The sequence below is a fragment of the Macaca fascicularis genome, chromosome 3 (assembly GCF_037993035.2).
Source record: "Macaca fascicularis isolate 582-1 chromosome 3, T2T-MFA8v1.1".
In the NCBI taxonomy this organism is placed as follows: Eukaryota; Metazoa; Chordata; class Mammalia; order Primates; family Cercopithecidae; genus Macaca; species Macaca fascicularis.
In genome coordinates this window covers 169,747,772-169,766,874 of record NC_088377.1, presented here as the reverse complement: position 1 = coordinate 169,766,874, position 19,103 = coordinate 169,747,772, and the positions used below count along the sequence as shown (strand labels likewise).

Below are 19,103 nucleotides of genomic sequence, written 5' to 3'. Positions count from 1 at the left end.
CTAACCCACTCTATCCCAGCCACAGCAGGAATTAGGGAAATCACCTCATTTCTCTCAGCTGATTTCCTTTTGAATCCTTTCTTGGGGATCTGGCAGGGTCTGCCTAAGGCTAGGTCCAGCAATTCACAGTGGTTAAATTGTCCTGGGTGCTGCTGGCTAAGCTGCTCTCTCTAAGGTCCTTGAAAACAGCCATGTGCAATAAGTCAAAAAAGACCTGTAGCCTCCTGCATGAGGGCCATGGTGCCAAGCGGTGCCTACTGGGGCCAGGAGTTGCTTGCTCAGACTCTGAAGATCTGCCTTGCTTTCCCCAGCTGGCTCTATTTTTAGGGAGAATGTCCAGGCATTTGGATGACTATCTTGGGGGTCATTCAAGTGTCCAGGTCTCCTCCTGGCTGAAGCCGCCAAGACTCCATGCTCCGGACCACACTGTGACCAATAAGGGCTGCAGACAGCACGTACTATTTTATTGGGCCTCAAAAGCTTTAAATACAGAATGGGCTGGCCAGGGCAAAGATGTGAACACACTGGCATTTTAGAATGGATGTATCAGAAAAATCACATAATCAACAGTTGGACAGAGAGCTGGGAGGAGGGCAGTCTAGGATAGAGGCAGGTGCCAGCTGGCAGTCGGCCTGGGTGTTAGGATTACTCCCTCCACTAGGACATAGTCTTTGATGTTCCTTCCTGATTTGAGGACTCTTTTTAAAAAACCACAAACCTCCAAATAAAACCAACTGGGAGAGACTGTGGATAGCAGTGCCCATCATCACAGAGGACAAGGGTCTGCCCCAGAAAGCCTTGGGGTCCACCCCCCCACCAGCCCCAATGCCACCCTACAAGACATTTCCACACACTGAAGCAAAGCTGGACCCAATCTACAACCCCTGTCTGGGGTTTGGAGTTGAAAACGCCCTCCCGGCAGAGGAAGAGGGAATGGCGTGAGCGGTGCTGGGGGCCAAACCCGATCCCCTCCTTAGCGGCTGTAGCCAAATTCGTCTGCATCATCAGCTCGAAAGTCTCCATAGCGCCACAGATTCAGCTGTAATAAAGAACAGAAAATAGCTCTTCAGGGACATGGGACCCACTGGAACTCAGAGGGCCAAACCCCTCAACTCAGTGCCCTCTCGGGGCTCCCAAGGCAAGAACTCACCCTGGCGCTCTTGGCTGACTCCTGGGCATTCAGGTATTCTGTGATCTGGAGGGACGAGAGAGGAAAGGGAGTGGTCAGGGGTGCCCTCCAATGATCAGCCAGCAGGACCCTGCAGAATGCTCAGGTCAGGGCCACAGCTGTCCCTTGCTCAAGCCCGTCCAATGGAGCCTAGTTCCCTCAGAGTAAAACGCAAAACACAATCACATTAGTCTCCTGGCTTATTCCCTTAACTCTTTGCACTAGCTCTTCTGTCTGCCTGGAACGCTCCTCTGGTCATGTGCTCCTGGCTACCTCTCCCACCCGCTTCAGGTCTGTGGTAAAGTATCTCCTTCTTAATGAGGTCTCGGGCAATCCCATTTAAAATTACAACCTAGGCCAGGTGTGGTGGCTCTCGCCTATAATTGCAGCACTTCGGGAGGCCAAGGCAGGAGGATCACTTGAGCCCAGGAGTTCAAGACCAGGCTGACCCCATCTCTATAAAAAAATGAAAAAATTTAGCCAGGCATGGTGGCCCATGCATGCCTGCTAGTAGTCTCAGTTACTTGGCAGGCTGAGGTGGGAGGATCACTTGAGCCAGGGAGTTGAAGGCTGCAGTGAGCCATGATTCCGGCACTGCGCCACTGTACTCCAGACCCGGTCTCAAAAGAAAGCAAACCAAACAAAAACAATACAAATACAACCTTCCCCTCCCATTCCTGACTCCCTGGATTCCACTTCTATTTTTTCACTGCAGTTATCATCTTCCAATATCCTATTTAATTTACTTATTATGTTCATTGTAATTGTTGTCTCCTCATGCTTGAATGTAAGCTCCTCAGGGCAGGGGTGCTGTCTCTTGCTCACTGATATACCATAGGCCCTCAATAAATGTCTGCTGATAGAATGAATAAATAAATGAACCCATGTTTTGTGTTTATCTCAGGGACTGCAGCAGAAGGAATTTTCTACATAGCAGAGGCATTATGGGCAGTTTCATATGCGGTACATTAAGATCTCCAATTCTATAGGGAGGCTGAAGCTGACCTCCTAGGAGCCATTTCCTAAGGAAAGTGGGGGTCTATCCAGAGGGGCCTAGGGGTTGGGCTTCTCTTGAGACACAGTGGCAATCCACAGGGGGGTCTTGTTCCAGTGTGTCATCGGCCTGCACAGCCACCAACACATTATGTGGGCCTGCGGTGCTTGAGGAAGAGGGGAAAGGCCAGGAGGGCTGGGAGAAGGGAGAGCAGTGGGCAAATGGAAGCGAGATGAAGAGGAGGAGTGTCTGGTTTTCATGCCACGCCTTTCTTGTCCCTGTCTCTGAGGGAACATAGGGAGACGCTGGCCACATCCTGCTGCCCTCTCATCACTTTCTGCCAGGAGACAGCAGCTCTGTGGGGGGCCGAGCTTCCCCTAGTCTGGCCCTCTTGGATGGGTCGCTGATTCAGCCCCCCTGGGAAGCAGGGCTGGTCTGCAATAGGGCCTCAGTGGCTGCTTGGTGAGAGGGCAGAGAGGGACTCAGAAATGTATAATGTTGGGTGGAAGGGGCTGCCTTGTATCCAGAGCCCAAAGCTAATCACCAATGGCTGCGCAGTGCAAGCTATTTCCCAGGTATGAGTGCACTGATTGTCATGATCAGCCTTGAGAAGTGGCAAGGCAGCTAGTGCTCCCCTCACTTCATGAGCAGGGAGCTGGGGCTCAGGAGGCTGGCTTCTCCTCTCAGAACGGCGGAGGCAGGACTCCAGGTTCACAGGGCTTTCCAAACAGCTGGAGGGTTGCGTGGCAGAGTCCTTCTGGACCCTTCGGTGCTGCCTCCTCGACAGCTCTGGCTCGGGGTGGCACTGGGTATTAGGAATTGGTTATTGCCTTGGAAACTGTCTGTTGGAGAGTACGACTGGGAGAGCGGGAAAGACAGGCCTTGACCCTCTCCACATCGCCCCTGGCAAAGCTTTCTCGCCTGTCACCTGGGGGTACATGGGGAGGGAAGCTTTCCGCTCTAGTTTGCAGCTGCATTCTCAGCCAAACCCGCAGCCAATTAATTTGGGATGTAATTAACTTTAAAACAAAAACAAAAAAACCCCAACAAACCCAAATCCATTATCTTTCCCCAGCAGGAACAGCAGGATGGTGGATTCCCTGCTCCCTTCCTGGCTTGTGGAACAGTCCCCTTCTCTGTGAGGGCGGTGCCGCAATGCTGGGGCCACCTCTCCACATCACGTACCACTTTCTGGAACTGTTTCTCCTTGCGCACCTCCACCATGACCAGCCCCTCCTTCACCAAGCCCAGCCCCACATCGCCCTTGGAATCTGCAAACTGCAGGGTGACGTGGGGGCAGCCGGAGCTCAGGTGTTCCACGTTGAGCAGGCACTGAGTGTTCTGGATATCCCGAACCACGCTGTCCACGGCGTCCGTGCGGGCATCATCCTGGAGCAGAGACACACTCAGGTCAGAGCAAGCCAGAGAACCACCACTTGGGCCCCAGCTCCTGTCCATGGACTCCCAAGAAAGTCTGGCTAGCAGGGGCCTGTAATTCACTCCCCAGAGAACCCTAGTGAGGCTGGCCAGGCACAGCGGCTCATGCCTGTAATCCCAGCACTTTGGGAGGCTGAGGTGGGTGGACCCCTTGAGGCCGAGAGTTGGCGACCAGCCTGGCCAACACAGTGAAACCCCATCTCTACCAAAAACACAAAAATTAGCGGGGCGTGGTGGCGCATGCCTGTAATCCCAACTACTCAGGAAACTGAGGCATGAGAATCGCTTGAACTTAGAAGGCGGAGGCTGCAGTGAGCCGAGATTGCACCATTGCACTCCAGCCTGGGTGACAGAGTGAGACTCGGCCTCAAAACAAAACAAAACAAAACAAAAACAGAAAGAACCCTAGTGAGGCAGAAACAGGCTCTGGATAGGAAGTCTTCCCCTTTTCTTTTCTTTTCCTTGCCCTCAGCCAGAGACTATTTGCAAGTGACCCCTTTCTTTCCTACCCTGTGCTCCCACCTGCCTGCCCTGTGTCTCCAAGGAAAAGTGACTTCTTCCCACTCAAAGCTCACCTACACTTGGTGTCCTCTCACTTCCTACCTCCTGCAGGACCTTGCTCCAGTGCACTAAGTCCATGACATCCTCTGTCTCCGTCTTTTTTTTTTTTTTTTTTTTTTTTTTAAGAGACAGGGACTAGGCCAGGTGTGATGGCTCACGCTGTAATCCCAGCACTTTGGGAGGCCAAGGTGGGTGAGGTCAGGAGTTCAAGACCAGCCTGGCCAACATGGTGAAACCCCGTCTCTACTGAAAATACAAAAATTAGCTGGGTATGGTGGCGGGCACCTGTAATCCCAGCTACTCGGAAGGCTGAGGTGGGAGAATCGCTTGAACTTGGGAGGCAGAGGTTGCAGTGAGCCGAGATTGTGCCACTGCACTCCAGCCTGGGCGACAAAGCAAGACTTCATCTCAAAAAAAAAAAAAAAAAAAAAAAAAAAAAAGGAGATAGGGACTGGCCAGAGTGCAGTGGTACCATCATCTCACTGCAACCTTCAACTTGTGGGCTCTAGGGATCCTCTCACTGCAGTCTCCTGAACAGCTGGGACTACAGGCGTGTGCCACCACACCAAGTTAATTTTTTTTTTTTTTAAGAGACAGGGTCTTACTATGTTGCCCAGGCTGGTTTTGAACTCCTGGCCTCAAGCAATCTTCCCTGCTTGGCCTCCTATGCTGGAATTACAGGCGTGAGCCACTGCACCTGACTCCACATGTCTGTCTTCACCAACCTGTTTTGTGATACTTGCCTTCAGCATTTTCTGTTGCTTCTCTCCTGCCCTTCAGCAACTTTGTGAAAAGGTGGAGAGTAAATGTGCTTATTCTTCATTTGCACCTCTTATCTGGTGACAGTGCCAACCATGGTGTTCATGCAGCTCTCACTCCAGGTACCAGGCACCTTCGCAAAGCTAAAGCCAAGGGCAGCCCCTGGGAAGCCTCAACCTGCCTGAGCTCCCGGGGGATCTGGACATTGCAGACTGGCTTTCTGTTTCTGGGGATAGAGGGGATCCATGACCCACAGCATGGGTTCTCTCCTCTCTGGCTGCACATGCTGCCTCTGGGCTCCTGTTCTCAGATGGCAGGACCCCAGCACTTCCTAATACTCTCTCTCCTCCCCATCACACCTTCCACATACTCAATCTGGGCAATCTTGTACACCACCACGATTTTAACTACACAGACCCATACATTCCGGGTCTCATCTCACTCCCCAACTGAAAACTGTAAGTCTGCCTGGAGGTCCCACTGCCCAAATTTGCTCCTTCTCATTCTCCTTGGCCAACAGCAACATATCCACACATAAGAAACCCAGCGCCACCTTCGTCTCTAGCCTGGACTGTTATAATTGTCTCCCACCCATTCCTTCTAGTCCCTCTGTTCACTGTGCCATCAGAACTAACTTTCAGAAACGTTTTGGACCATGTCACACTTCTCCTAGAAATGGTGCCACATTCCTCCTGCCTATACAGCACAAAGAATAAACTCCTTGCCAGGGTAGACAAGTCCACGACATCAAGGCCTTTCCCATCTCACCTCCTGCCACTGCCCGATCATCTCCTGCCACTTTCCAAAAGCCCCCTGGGATCCAGCTGTGGTGGTCTAGTCTTTGTCCAAATGCACTCTGGCCTACCTGCTTCTATGAACTAGCTGGAATGCTCTAATACTACCTCCTCGGTAGCATCTTCCTCAACTTCCCATCTCTTGAGTCCTATTACTAAGAGACGATCATAATTTCCATCTTCTCCTGTCAGCCCATGAGGGCTGCAGCAGCGGCTGAGTGTCAGTGGACCCTTTGGAAGGAGGAAGACTCCAGACTTACATCTTGGGGCACCTGGATGAAGGCGAAGGCATACTCCGTGGCTTGAGCTGGCAGCACCCGAGTGCTGAAGGCAGGTGGTAGGGTTCCCAGGCGGGTGGATGGCAGGACTTCTCTCTGCAGAGAAAGCAGCAGGCCAACATGTCACATACTCGCTGCCCCCTTGCTCTCTCACAGGACAGCTCTCTGTGGCCAGGCCTCTGGGAATGCAAACTCTGGGCCACCCTGTTCGTCCCATGACTTGGTTCCACTTTGCCACATACAAAGGCTCCCCAGTGGGTGAAGGCTGGGGAGAATGTGCCCTGCAGGTCCAGCAGTAGATGGGGAGCTGTGGCTCATACCCTCACTCTGGGCCTGGTGCTGGCACACCTAGTGGTTCCCATGAAAACAATCACAGTATAACTGGACTCTAATCGCTTTTCCATTTCCTCCCAATGCCCTTCTGTCTGTGACATGGGATCTCTGACTACGTTCCCACAGGCCAGGGGGTGCTCCAGCTGCTGGCTAGGGGAGCACACCAAGACAAGTATCCCCGTGGTCACTGGGCCTGCCTGTGGTTCTGGCCCAGGCATCTGGGTTCGCCCTCGTCTGGCAGGACCTCTTCCTTTGTGTATTCCCAGGAGATAGGTTGGCAGCATGGCCCAGCTCTGGGATCTCTATTAACAGATCCTCAGTCTTAGCCCTTGAGGAAGGTATGGGAGGAATGCAGACAAGCAGAGTCATGACTCAGGAGCATCACCCTCCTGACCCTCCTGAACGACAGCTTTCTCACCGGCTCGCTGCTGTTCCTAAAGAGACTCTCCCAGGAGTTGTCAGTAGACTCCCAGGTCCAGCTGGAGAGATTTTCTCCCAAGGGTGCCAGTCACTGTCACCTTGTGACTGTCCCTTCCCAGCAAGCCTGAGTTTGGGGATGTGCTGGGGATTAGCGCATGGAACAAACACCCAGTTTGGCTTGAATACCAGGAACTGTGGGTGTAAAGGCCCTCCAAGTGCTACAGAGGCCCTGCCCCGATTCTGCAGAGACCTCAGGCAGAAGAGGAACTGTGGGTGTGGCTGGACACTCATCTGTGGGGTCTGGACGTGGGACCTATCAGTGCTTGCAGCCACTGGTCATAGACCCCAGTTTTGCTAGGTCACTCAGGGGGCCTGGCCTGTTACACGCACAGCAGAGATGCCCCAGTGCTCATTGTTCTATTGGTAAGCTCAGAAGGACCTTGGAGAGATCAGACGGATTTGACCCGGGGGCTGCTGTTTGATAGCCCCCCCAACACCCTGGTCCCCAACACTCACATTGCCGTAGTCAATGTAGAAGACATGTACTTTGGCAGGAGACTCGACTTTCTCTACTCGGGCACGGTACCTGCAATGGCATCATGGGCAGAGCTCAAGAGACAGCCCTGAGGAGTCTGGGCTCCCAGAGCCTCAGCAATGGTGGGGCAGGGGCACAGCATTTTCCTGCCTGGGTTCAATGGGTGTCACAGGGGACAGTTACTGCACTCCATCTAGGCCCAGCCTCGGGCACTGTGGCCACCACCTAATGGAATCAGAGCATAGCTGGGAGCAGAAGAGGGAGAAAGGAGCATGTGGAGCAGATTAATGTGTCCTTGGGGCATAAAGCAACAAGACTAATGACTAGATTGATGTCTGCTGTTTAAACCCAGAGCACTAAACAGCAGCTGTAATTAGCCAGCAGATCTGTCTGGGAGGCCGCAGCAGGGAACACATCCAAGTCACTTCGTCACCCTGGGAAGGCCGTGGGCCCTCCCTTGGTAGATTACACATCAGCGACCTTCTTCTGGCCTGTGAGCACTGCTGCTCATGTCCTAGACAGCCAGGGAGGAGGGTCAGGCAGCTGGTATGGGCTTACCGTGGCCCAGCCTCTACCTCAGCCCCGTGTAACATCATTCTTCCCGGGTGAGGTGGGGGTGTGCTGGACAGCCCGGCCAGCCAGCCAGCCAGCCAGGGCTCCCACTCTGGAATCCCCAGAGAGAAGGAAGAAGCCACTTCTGTCTGGCAGGGGGTGCACAGGCCAGAGCGAGGCCCCAAATGGGCTGTGGGCAATGAAGAGGGACACTCAGGAGAGTTGCTGGGGGCCACCATTAACCAGCTGGGGAAACCAGACTGCTAAGGCAACGCCCGGGGCCTGAGGACAGCCTTGCTATCGTTCCTGCTCAAGATTCTGCCTTGCTGTTCCAGGTGGCTTACCATTCTCCATCTACAAATTTGGCAATGCAGAACTCTCCCCTGCGGGGGGCATAGGAGCCCTCTACAGGGGGGTGGCTGGCAATGTCATTGCGCATGTTCTCCATCAGCTTCTCCAACTGGGTGCCTGCCAGGGAGGAAGAGTGCAGTGAGACCTGGGAGCTGGGTTCCTCGAAGCCGCTGGAGGGTTTTTCTGGGAGGCGTTGGGGAGGGAGCTCAATGTGAAATTCTGGGGGGCACTGCAGCACTGGCTCTGTCCCCAACCCATGCGGGGAAGCCCTCTTGGTCCTCACTCCAGAGGTTTCATGCCATCTGCCTTCAGAAGTGGCACTGGTGACTTGCTGACACATTGGGCCTTAAAGGCACACACAGCCTTGCCATCTCAGCTCTCCAGTCTGCTGGCCCAGGATGTGGGAGCCCTTGGGATGTGCCTGAGCTTTGATTAAGGAGGTGGAGAAAGCAAGAAGACAGGGAGCAAGGACAATGCCAAACAGCCTCCTCCAGGGTGAGGGCTGGCCAGCCTGTACTGCATTTCTACAAGGCCAGCTCCTGGCCTGGGTCACAGAGGTGCTAACTGACAGAAGCCACTGTCCACTGCCTCCCAGGGGGCAAAAGTAGGGATGAAGGATGGGCCCCACACCACTGTGGAAAAGGCCCCAGAATTGAAGCCATGGAAGATGGGGGAGGAATTCTTGAATCAGGACCTAGAGCCTCAGTATTATTCAAACTTGGCCACTCTGACCCTTGTCACCCTGCAAGATACATGCTGAACTTCCAGTGCTGCTGGGCTGGGGCTCTACTGTCCCACCCCGCTACTCAGGGCCCCTGATCCACTGGAGGAGGGATTCCCTACCTTGTCTTTCCCTAAGCACTCTGACTTTGGGTCAGCAGTCCTGCTGCTTTTGCCTGTTTTGGCAACACCTAGGGCCTACTCAGTTTCTCTCCCTGGCTCCTTAAAGAATCCTCCCACCCTGACTCTGGGAGGCATCAGTCCCCCTGTGGCTTCCCTTTTTATGTCCCCTCTGGCCCTGATTCTGGCTCAGTCTCAGACCCTTTTTGCCCCTTTCCTCTCAGAAGCAAGGAGGGTGACTGTGGATGTGTAGTCTAAGTGTGGGAGTCCTCTCTTTATCTTCAGGGCCCTAGGCAGTGCTGTAAGGAGGGCGCAACATATGCCTGTTGTTACACTTGCCACAGTCAGCCTTACAAGTTACCTACTACTATACTGTGAGCTCCTTCAGGGCATAGACCATAGCTCACTTCTTTCTGTTTACTCACGCAAGGCCTGGTAGAATCCCCAATGCATGCAGGGTGCTTAATAATTCAGCTGCATTGAAAATAAACTCTGCATAAGCATGCAGGGATGTGTGTCCACTCTTAGGCTGCTGCAGAGGCCACTGGTCCTGCATCCACAGGACAGAGGCCTGAAGGTAGCAGCTGCCCCTCCCCCTCCCCAGTGGCCAGCCCTCTATAATTCTCTTTAGACAGTGTTCCTACCCCAGACAGTGAAATTCCAGGGATTAAGAAGCCTTGACAGACAGGTTCCTCCCTAACTTGGTCTACTTTCATTTTTTTGCTCCAAGGCAACAGAAGCAGGACTTTGCCTCCTGCCAACAGGCAAAGCCCTCTGGGAGGTCCTTATATAGACTCACTGGTCATTTGCAGCTAATGGCAATGTTTTTGTCAGATCCTTCTCGAAGACAGACTTTAATTGAAAGAAGGGAGACGGGGCGAGAGGATGCCCCCCGAGAGGGGATGAAAGGTTTCAGCAGAGGGGGGCTGTGGATTCTGTGGATACCACGGAGCCACCAGAGGGCAGGGGCCTTCCTCTCTGGAGACCACCACAAATCCCCAGGTGGCCCGCCAGGAAGGGCCTCACTCCCTTCTCTTCCAGCATTCCAAGGACACATGGTTTTCTCTTTTTTCTTGTTTTCTGCTTCAGATTTCTGCTCCCTAAGACTTCAGGGGCTTGTTCTGAGTCAAGGCGGGTCCTCCCCAGCAGGGCCCAGCAGCTGAGTGGAGCCTGCCTGGGAGTGATCGCCTCCTTTTGCTCAAGTTCTCTGGGGGACTGGTGGGGATTTAGGGGTGGTGAATTCTAGCTGGTTCCTCTGCCCAGGAACAGCTCTTGTTCCTACCTAGACCACCACTACAAGACTCCTTCCCTGTCACATGACCCAGCCCTAGAGGCTGGCCACCGCCCGATTTCATTCCCAAGGCAACTGCTGGAGCAGCTTTCGGCAGGACTGTGGCTGACCTCAAGAGAACCTAATCCCAAAGGCTCATCGGCTCCATCTCTACCCCTCCCCTTCGCGTTTTTCCTTTTTAAGCACAGCCAGCCCAGGGCCAGGAATGGTCAAGTTTTTCCTGGTGAAATGACACTCACAAAGGCAGCTGCCTGGGAAATAGCATTAGAGGGAAGTGGCTGAGACGGGGCTGGAGTTGGCCTGGGGTGGGCTGAGGAGGCTGGGCAGAGCTGTGTCCTGCCATCTGGGGGACTGCCTGAGTGTCACTGACACTTCCAGCTCCCTCTGCCCACCTCTGCCTACCATGATTTGTTTCCTGGGATCCAGAGGCAGCTTTAAGAGCTTTTCCTTCTGCTCCAGACTCAACTGTTTCCCTGCACAGGGTGGCCATGAGAAGAGGGAGGTCAGGATGGAAAGTATAAGCAGGTGGAGGTGGAGTCGAGCCAGCGGCTGCTAGAGCTTTCTCCTGCCCTTTGGCCTCCAGAAACCCCGGGTTTCTGCCCCGGGGACCCTGGCAACAGTGTACACCACTCAGGATGGAAGGAGGAGAAGGTCCTTCAGAGACTGCCCGGGGATGTCTTCCCCTAGAGCGCTGCCTGTTTCCATGGAAACTGGCTATCACTCAGGGCTATGTTAACCTCTACAGAAGGAGAAACCCCAGCAGAGACAAACCCAGCACCACTCCTTGCTCCCCCAGAGGGAAAGGGGCTGAGCGATGCCTGGCTGATGCCTGACACACTCTGGGGGCTACAAATCCTCCTGCCCAGCATAGTCAGGAGTGTGTGGGAACAAACAATCACCTAAGAGGCTCAGAGCTCCATCCAGATAAACCTAGTTATCTCACCTGCTCTCAGAGGACCTGCCCGGCAGCACCTCCATGCCTGAGCCCACGCCAGGGCTCATGTGAAGGTTCCTGAAATAACCCCAAGCCCAGAGGAGCAGTGGGACAAGGCAGGGGGATAGGCGCGGCAACGTGAGCTCTTCAGGGGACGCTCCTGGACTGCCTAGGCAGCGTTCCTCCCACCCACTGGGCAGAGGCCTCCTACCCCCAGGCAGCACTAGCTGGACCAAGCAAGGAACCACGAGCCAGCGGCCTGAGCACTCACCGGTCTCCACATCCTGCACGTAGAAGTGCAGGTCGTCAGTGATCTCGGTCACAAACACAGGCTTGTAGCTGGCGGATCGCTCCTTCTCCTCCAGCACTGGCATCACCTCCTCCACAGGCTGCTCCTCATAGTGGGCCCAGACCTGCATGTTCAGTCGGCAGAAGTGAGAAGAGGGTGAGGAAGTGAAGTCATAAAAGACACAGGGAGGCCAGGCGTGGTGGCTCATGCCTGTAATCCCAGCACTTTGGGAGGCTGAGGCGGGTGGATCACGAGGTCAGGAGTTCGAGATCAGCCTGGCCAATATGGTGAAACCCCATCTCTACTAAAAATACAAAAAATTAGCTGGGTGCGGTGGTGGGTCCCTGTAGTCCTAGCTACTTGGAAGGCTGGGGCAGAAGAATTGCTTGAACCTGGGAGGCACAGGTTGCAGTGAGCCGAGATCATGCCACTGCACTCCAGCCTGGGTGACAGTGCAAGACTCTGTCTCAAAAAAGAAGAAGAAGGAGGAAAAAAAAAAGACACTGGGAAAGAGGTTTTGGGCAAATGGGATCGGCCCTGGGTGAGTGACTGTGGGGCACTGGATTCACACCCGGCTGAGCCCCTGAAGCCCTCTATCTCGGAGGCGAAAGGTGGGCTCTCTAAAGTTCTCATCTAGCAGTTCTCAAATTCGGGCAGGCATCAGAACCAACAAGGGAGTTTATTAAAAATGCAGGCCCCGGATCCTACCCCAGGCCCACCAAATTACAATCTGTTCTGAGCATCCCAGAGAGAGTAAAAAAGAGCAAAACCAGACTCCCAGGCCATCTCATGCACGTCCAAGTGTGAGAGCCCTGCTTTCATGAACTCTTTGGCTCTGGGCTCCTCACACCCGCACCTCTCTTGCTCCGGTTCCCCATCTCCCTTCCCCATGGGCCTCTGCAGGGCGCCTCTGAATTCTGCAGGACCTCCTGCTGTCACAAGGCCTCTGGTGCTCCTGAGGCAGTCCAAGCTGCAACCCTAGGCTGGGGAAGAGCTCACCAAGAATGCTTCTGCTCAGCATTTTCTCCATCCTCCTCACCTCCAGCAGGTTGCTCTGACCTCAGCCCAGAAGCTGGGCCATGCGCTCTCCACCCTTCCCTCTCTCCCTTCCTTCCCCAGGCCCTGTGCTGTCAGGGCTGCAGTGGCTCAGAAGCTGATTTGACGTGACAGTGTGTCAAGTCCAATCCTGCAGCCAGAAGATTATCCAAATGGTGAGGTCTGTCAGAGCAGGGGAGGGAGGTGGTTTCCAGCTGAGCAGCAGGAAGGGCGGGTGGGAGAGTCCAGAGACTGGATCACGCTTGGGGTCCCAAAGACACACATAGGAATAAGGATGATTAAAAGTATTTGCCCAAAACTTATGTGCTTATTAGGTGGCAGGTACCATTCTCAACATTCTCCAAATATTAATTCATGTAGTCCTTACATCAGCCCTTTGAGTAGGTCTTGATATTATCCCTGTTTTACAAATGGGAAAACTGAGGTACACAGGCTTGCAGCTAGAAGTAGTGAAATCAGGATTCAAACACAGGCAGCCTGGCTCTAGAGCTCTTCCAGGGGCATTTGGCATTAACTAGGTATCCCCGAGAAAATACCATCAACCAGGAGGAAAAAGCTGTTTGTTAGTGGGGGGTGGAGAGGGAGATGAGGCCTCATGTCCCTGTTGTTTTTGAACTTGCCGTTTGACTTTGGTCAAACTTTTCTGGGTCCCCTTTTCTTCTCTCTCAGCTGAAATGCAGATTCCTCAGGAGCTTCAGGACACAGCAGAAGCGCGGGAATGCTGGAATTCTGGAACAACCCTGGCTCAACCCAGACCCCACACTTCTGCCTTTAATGCGGCCTGAGTGTGAGTGTGGGTTCTTCCACTAGAAGGAGCGGCTATGGTGGAATGACTGAGACATCTCCCAGGCCCAAGCTTTCTACCATCCTACACCAAGCAGTGGCTTCTATGGTTGGGCTTGTGGGCCCCTGGTCTGGTGCTCTGGGCTCCTATCCAAATAGCTCCTGACCCCTTCTCATCTTCCAGGCTCCCGATACCTTAACACCTGTTCCCATCACCACAGATCTCTGTACACGCTGTTGCTTCTAGTCCCCTAAGCCCTGGCTGGCCAGAGGGGAGGAGGCAGGCAGCAGGACTCTAACCCACAGCTTTGCCTCTAGTCAGGACAGAGGCCCTAATCCTTCAAGGGCCTCCCTGCCCATGTGGGGAAGTGGGTCTCTAGCTTGTGGGCTTCCCTGTGAAAGGGCTGGGGGTGGGAGTGGGGGGCAGTGGGGAGAGGGAGATAGCCATAAATGCTTCTGATGCCAAGCCTATATCCTGATAAGCCTGAGGCTTTCCCCCTGGGCCTCCGAAGCTGGAAGTTCACTGGTATCTACCTAGCCAGCCACTCCTATTGACACCTGGGCTCCCAGCCCTTCTGGGACCCTTGCAGCTCTGAGGATCAATGGGACTCGCTTGGTCTCAGAGATGAGACTGTCAGCACAACCTTAAGTAAGCTGGGGTGGAGCCCTCCTGTCCCAGGAGTCTGCCCCCTCATCCCCACCAGCAGGCACCCCTGCAGTCCCGAATCCCTCAGCATGCCCTCTGCATCCCACACAGGGGCGCTTCCCTCTTCCTGCCAGCTCCCTCCTTTCCCAGCACTGAGCTTAACAGAGACTGGCACTCTGTGCTGGTTCCTGAGTGGACCATGGGCCCTGAGCCTGCGAGCTGTTGAGGGCTCCCATCCCAGCCCCACCCTGCTCCTTTGGCTGTGGGGAAAGGCAGCCCCTCAGCAGTGTTGTTGAATTAGGAACACACTGACAGGGTGAAAGCAGAAAATGCTAAAGACTCCTCAAGTAAAAGTGCCTTGGGCGACAGCATCAGGTCTCCTCCTTGGGGAGACGGGGGTGGAGCTTCTTTCCCAGCAGGCTCAGGTGGGCAACAGGTGCGAGGTTATGGAAGATGCAAACCAAAGCCTTGGGGATGGCCCTCAGCCCCCAGCACTAGGGCCAGTCCTGTGACAAGGTGCCACAGCTCACTTCGTGGTGGGTGGGGCGGTGCAAACTGCCACCTGAATTGAGAAGACAGCAGAGGCAAGGTGTCTCCATACACAAAGTGCTTGGCACCCGAGGTTGCCAAGAAGCATCTAGAGGGTAGGAGAGAGACAGCTGCCTCCTCAGATAAAGGAACTCTGTTTCTAGGAGAGGCTGACCTTTGGCCCTTCAGGCAGTGCAGCCGTGACGGTTTCCTCTTTCCCTGTGGGGATGGAGGTGATCAGCTGTTCCTTGGGATTTGCAGCCACATGGGCAAGCTGGTACATGCAGGCTGGCCAGGTGGCCCCTTGGTGGGAAGGAGTCAGTCAGCTGGGAAAGGCGTGGCTGCCCTTGTCCCCATCCTTAGAACAAGGGCGCAATTGCTCATGTTGATTCAGGCTGCCCTTCTGCACAGCCGGGGTGCACGGAGGACACACACTCACTGGCAAGACACCTGCCAGACCTAGCCACTTTCCACAGCCATCCTCAGCCCCTCACAGCTCAGATTTCCCACAAGAAGCTGGTTTCTGGGAATCCCCATTGTAGCTGCTCCTCTTCCTGGACCTCTGGGGAGATGACGAGGAAAACTCAAAGATCCTTTCCAGAAGGAATAGTAATTATACACCCAGACACAGAGAATTAGTGCCGTATGGCGCTACCCCAGACTCTTGAAAGATGGAGGAGCTGGGGAAGAGCCTCTATGGCCAAAGAGCTGGGCAGAGGTCCTGAGCTTGACCTAAGCAGCAGGGCCCAGGAATGCTGGGAGAGCCAACCATAGGACAGTCTGCCCTTGCTCATGGACTACCTCTGAGCACGTGGAGAGGCAGTTACTAAGCATAATGTTGTGGAGAGAGTGTCCCAGCTGACTGATGGCAGGGTTTGCGGTCAGGTGGGCGAAGTGTCTCTCCAGGCCAAGGCCAGGGTGGAGCTCTGCCGATGGCGGGCACTGCTGGTACCCCCAATGGCCCTGGCTACAGAGCAAGACTGGGAAGGGTGGATGGAGGCCCCTCCTGCCTGTTCATCTGCTCCAGGCTGCTCTGCCATGCAAGTTCCTGCCTTGCTTGGGTCCCCTCTATACTCCGGGGCTTCTTATGTTCTGTTGCTCCGGCCACCCTGAGGGAAAGAGCCCATCAAGCCAGGCACAGACCAGGCAGGTCAGGAATGGACGCTGTCTTTCCTGTCCTCTCCCCGCCCTGGCCCTCTCTCTTCCCTGCACTTCACCCTCAGGGATGCCCAGGTCCTTCTCTTGGCAGGTGATGGGGACTGTGGACTGAGGATCCATTGGCTGGAGTCTTTCCTTTCTAAATCCTGTTTAACATTGCTGCTTGCAAGGCTCCAGGGGTGGGGCTGGCGAGGGGCCAAGGTAGTGGAGGCCTTTGGGCCTGCAGCAGGGAAGCCAAGCTCAATAAAAGCCAATCGATGGCCAATCCAGCCCTGTGCAGGGCCCTGCTGGGCACACGTGGGGGGTAGGGTTAAGGAGTGGGGACAGGCATCTGCCATCTGTGGTTCTCTCCTTGGTCCTCAGGTCTATCCAGGGCTGTTGAGGAGGAGGTGGGGGTTACCTCCTGCCAGGGAAGTGGAGGGCCCTATCACCTTCTTCACTGAGGAGGCATCCACAGGGCAGAGGGAGGAAATACACTCAGCAGGGAGGCAGTTAAGCCCTCATAGCTGGGAAACCAGCATTGTCAGGTTCCCCAAGACAGACACGCTCATGAATGCATGCACACATAATCACACTCCCAAAGCCTTCTGCACTTCCTGGTCTCACAGAATCCCTCAGCATTACCTTTCCTTGGTTAGCTACAGGAACAAACATTCATGCATCCTGATGCTAACAGCATCTCATAACCACTGTCTCTTGACAGGTAAGGCAGCCCTTGTGGGGTCAAGTGGGACAAGGCTGGGTACACCCCAGATACTCAGGTTACTGTCCCGTAGCCGGCCACCAGATGCTCTTATCGGGGTCCAGCCAACTCTGAGAGCTGTTACAAAGCTCTGCTAGTGCTGCTCCTGGGAAACAGCTCCTCCAGGAGGAAGAAAGCCAGCCTCGGTCCCTCAGGATCCTTGATGAGCAGACCAGGATTTGCAGGAGAGGGACCCAGGAGGCGGCAGGCCCTAGCACTGAGAGTTGTGCACTGCATTTTAATTGGACTAGAATAAAAACACACAGGCCATGTAAGTAATTAATCACTGGTAATTACTCCTCAGCATCATCAAGTGGCACCAGCAAAATGGTGACTTGGGCTCTTTCAGACAAACACACTGTGCAGTAAATAATGATGCTGAGTTCAGCACAGCCTCTGGCAGGGAACCCACCCTTCCATCTCAGGCCAGAGTCCCCTCCCTGTGCTCCTCTGGGTCCCTCTAGGGTCTCTACTCTCAGAGGGTAGAGGATTGCCCAGCTCTGAAAAGGTGGCTTCCGCGCTCACTGCTGAAAAGCCAGGAAGCAGGGCCAGGATGAAGACGCTTTTGGCTTTTGGCCTCTGGGCCTTAGACTCTGGGGCTTGCCGCTCTACCCCCAGCTGCTAACTCTTCTGTGAAAGTGCCAACCTTTAAACAGGAGGCCCCAGTGCTGCCTCTCCCCCCTCTCCCCGCAGCAGGCAGAGGACATGGGGGTGGCAGTCTTAAGTTCAGCTGTCACAAGCAGGAAATCCAGGAAGAAGCCATGTGACTCCTTTCCTGTAGGAGCTGAGGCTGCCTGCTTCCCCCTCATTCTGGGAGGAGGAGGCTTGATGTGAGCAGGAGGTGGGAATCTCCTCTGAGGTCTCATGGTGGCTGCCTCCTCCAGGGCACTGACCGTCCCTTTCATCTGTGCTAGCTCTGTGGTCCACCTTTCCATGGAGTCTTTCTACCTCCATTCTCCTCTACCACCAAGGGGTTGGTTGCCTGCCCCAATCCCCAGGGGATGGGAAGAACGGATACAGAGACACCCAGGAGGACAGTCCTGAGGGGCGAAGAGAAGCCCTGAATGAGGAGGCAGCTGCTTGGGGCTGGTGAAGAATGTGGTGCTTCTGGGGCCTCAATGCCCCTGACTCTTTTTGGCAGGTGTCTGGGCCTTGGCTCTGGGAAGTGAGTTTTGAGCCAGATGGCTGTCCCATGGGAAAGGAAGCATTTATTCCTGGAACAAATTTATGGCTCAGCACGGCTGTCCCACGAATTCTCCTCAGGCTCACAGGAGCCCTGACAAATTGGTGGCCGGCTGATTTATCCCCATTATCAGGGCTGGGCTATAAGTCAAAAGCAACAGGCTGAGTGAGCCTGGCTCCCACCTCCAAACTACTGGGTTCCTCAACTGTCGATTGGTTTCCAAAAGCCGCTTTCCACCCCATCCCCCTTGTCTCTTCAGTGTGGTGCCCACAGAGACTGATGGGTTGTAAATCTCTTGTCCTAACGGCTGAGGCTTCTCCTGGGGTTGTTTCCCCACGGGGCAATGTGAAGGAAATTCAGATGTGGGCTTGAGCTGCACAGTCCCTCTGAGGGCACTGACAGAGAAGGGTCAGGGCTGGGGAGGGAGGGATGCCCCAGGCATTTTGTCCCATGGCTCCACGGTCACCTAGACAGCTTTCTGTTTCAGGCCCACCTGAGCAGGCCTGGGATCACTGATGACGTTCTGGGCTGGCAGCCCAGGCCCACTTCAGGTCTGCAACAGGCTGTGGCCGAGGACACCTCAGCTGGCAGCCTCTACTCGCCTGTGTGTGGCCCTGGTGTGGGGTCTGAGACCAACACCTTCCTGGGCTACTCAGTGTGGGGATGACAGAACGACTTCCTCCTGGAAGCAGCAGTTCTCTGGAGGCAGCAGCATTAGTGTGTGAGGAGGACGGGAGGGCAGGGAGAGCATGGCTGGGCTGCCACACGTACCTTCTCTTTCTTCTGCTTGGCGGCCTCCTCGGCAGACAGCAGGGACTTGTAGTAGGAGCTGCGTTCGGCGGTGAAGTGGACCTTGGAGAGCGCGTGCTCCACCAGGAGGACAGACAGGTTGGCGCCGTCGATGTGCAGCCAGCCGATGAAGTTGCCGGCCTTGTCCATGCTCTCCACCTCCACCTCCACCTGGGACAGAGAGACAGGCATAAGCCTGCGGGGGCCAGGCCTGAGCGTGCAGGGGCTGTGCCTGTGGGGAGGACAGCAGCGCTGAAGCCTTGGGTTCACAGGCCTTGGCAGCCGCTGCCACATTCACTCCATGTGGCAGTAGCAGCTGGAATGGGGAAGAAGAGTGGGAGCCTGGTGCAGTGCCTGCACTGGGAACTCCTAGAACCCTTCAATTTCAGCCTCTCACAGGAACAGACACACCCCAAAACTTGCCTCTCTTCTCAGAGCCCCTTCCCCTCCTTGTGGCAGAAAGCTACCAGGGCAAACGGGACTCTCCTTAACCTGAGACAGACAGAGAGATAGAGAGAGAGAACGTGCAGTTGAAGGTCAGGAGCAAGTGAAGAAGCAGAAAGAGGTCTTGGTGCCTCCCACTCTTCAGCACCCACCCCAGCTCTGTGCTAGAAGACAGACAGGCCCTTAGGGAGCGAGGCAACCCCTGGGGAGAGAGAGGCTGCTTTTCCTGGTACAGCTG

At 54.8% G+C, this 19,103-nt stretch overlaps 1 protein-coding gene across 1 annotated transcript in view; it reads right to left on the bottom strand.

Moving 5' to 3' along the window:
* Positions 1–443: 443 nt before the first annotated feature.
* Positions 444–19,103, bottom strand: part of SND1 (staphylococcal nuclease and tudor domain containing 1) — a 438,973-nt gene continuing 420,313 nt past the window's right edge. The window contains exons 17-24 of the mRNA XM_005550684.4: positions 18,404–18,592; positions 11,519–11,660; positions 8,176–8,299; positions 7,261–7,330; positions 5,974–6,087; positions 3,348–3,551; positions 1,151–1,195; positions 444–1,039 (exon numbers count right to left, since the gene is read on the bottom strand). Of these exons, the coding sequence (XP_005550741.1) occupies positions 974–1,039; positions 1,151–1,195; positions 3,348–3,551; positions 5,974–6,087; positions 7,261–7,330; positions 8,176–8,299; positions 11,519–11,660; positions 18,404–18,592 (954 nt within the window). The 3' untranslated portion in view covers positions 444–973. The remainder of the gene's footprint in view (positions 1,040–1,150; positions 1,196–3,347; positions 3,552–5,973; positions 6,088–7,260; positions 7,331–8,175; positions 8,300–11,518; positions 11,661–18,403; positions 18,593–19,103) is intronic.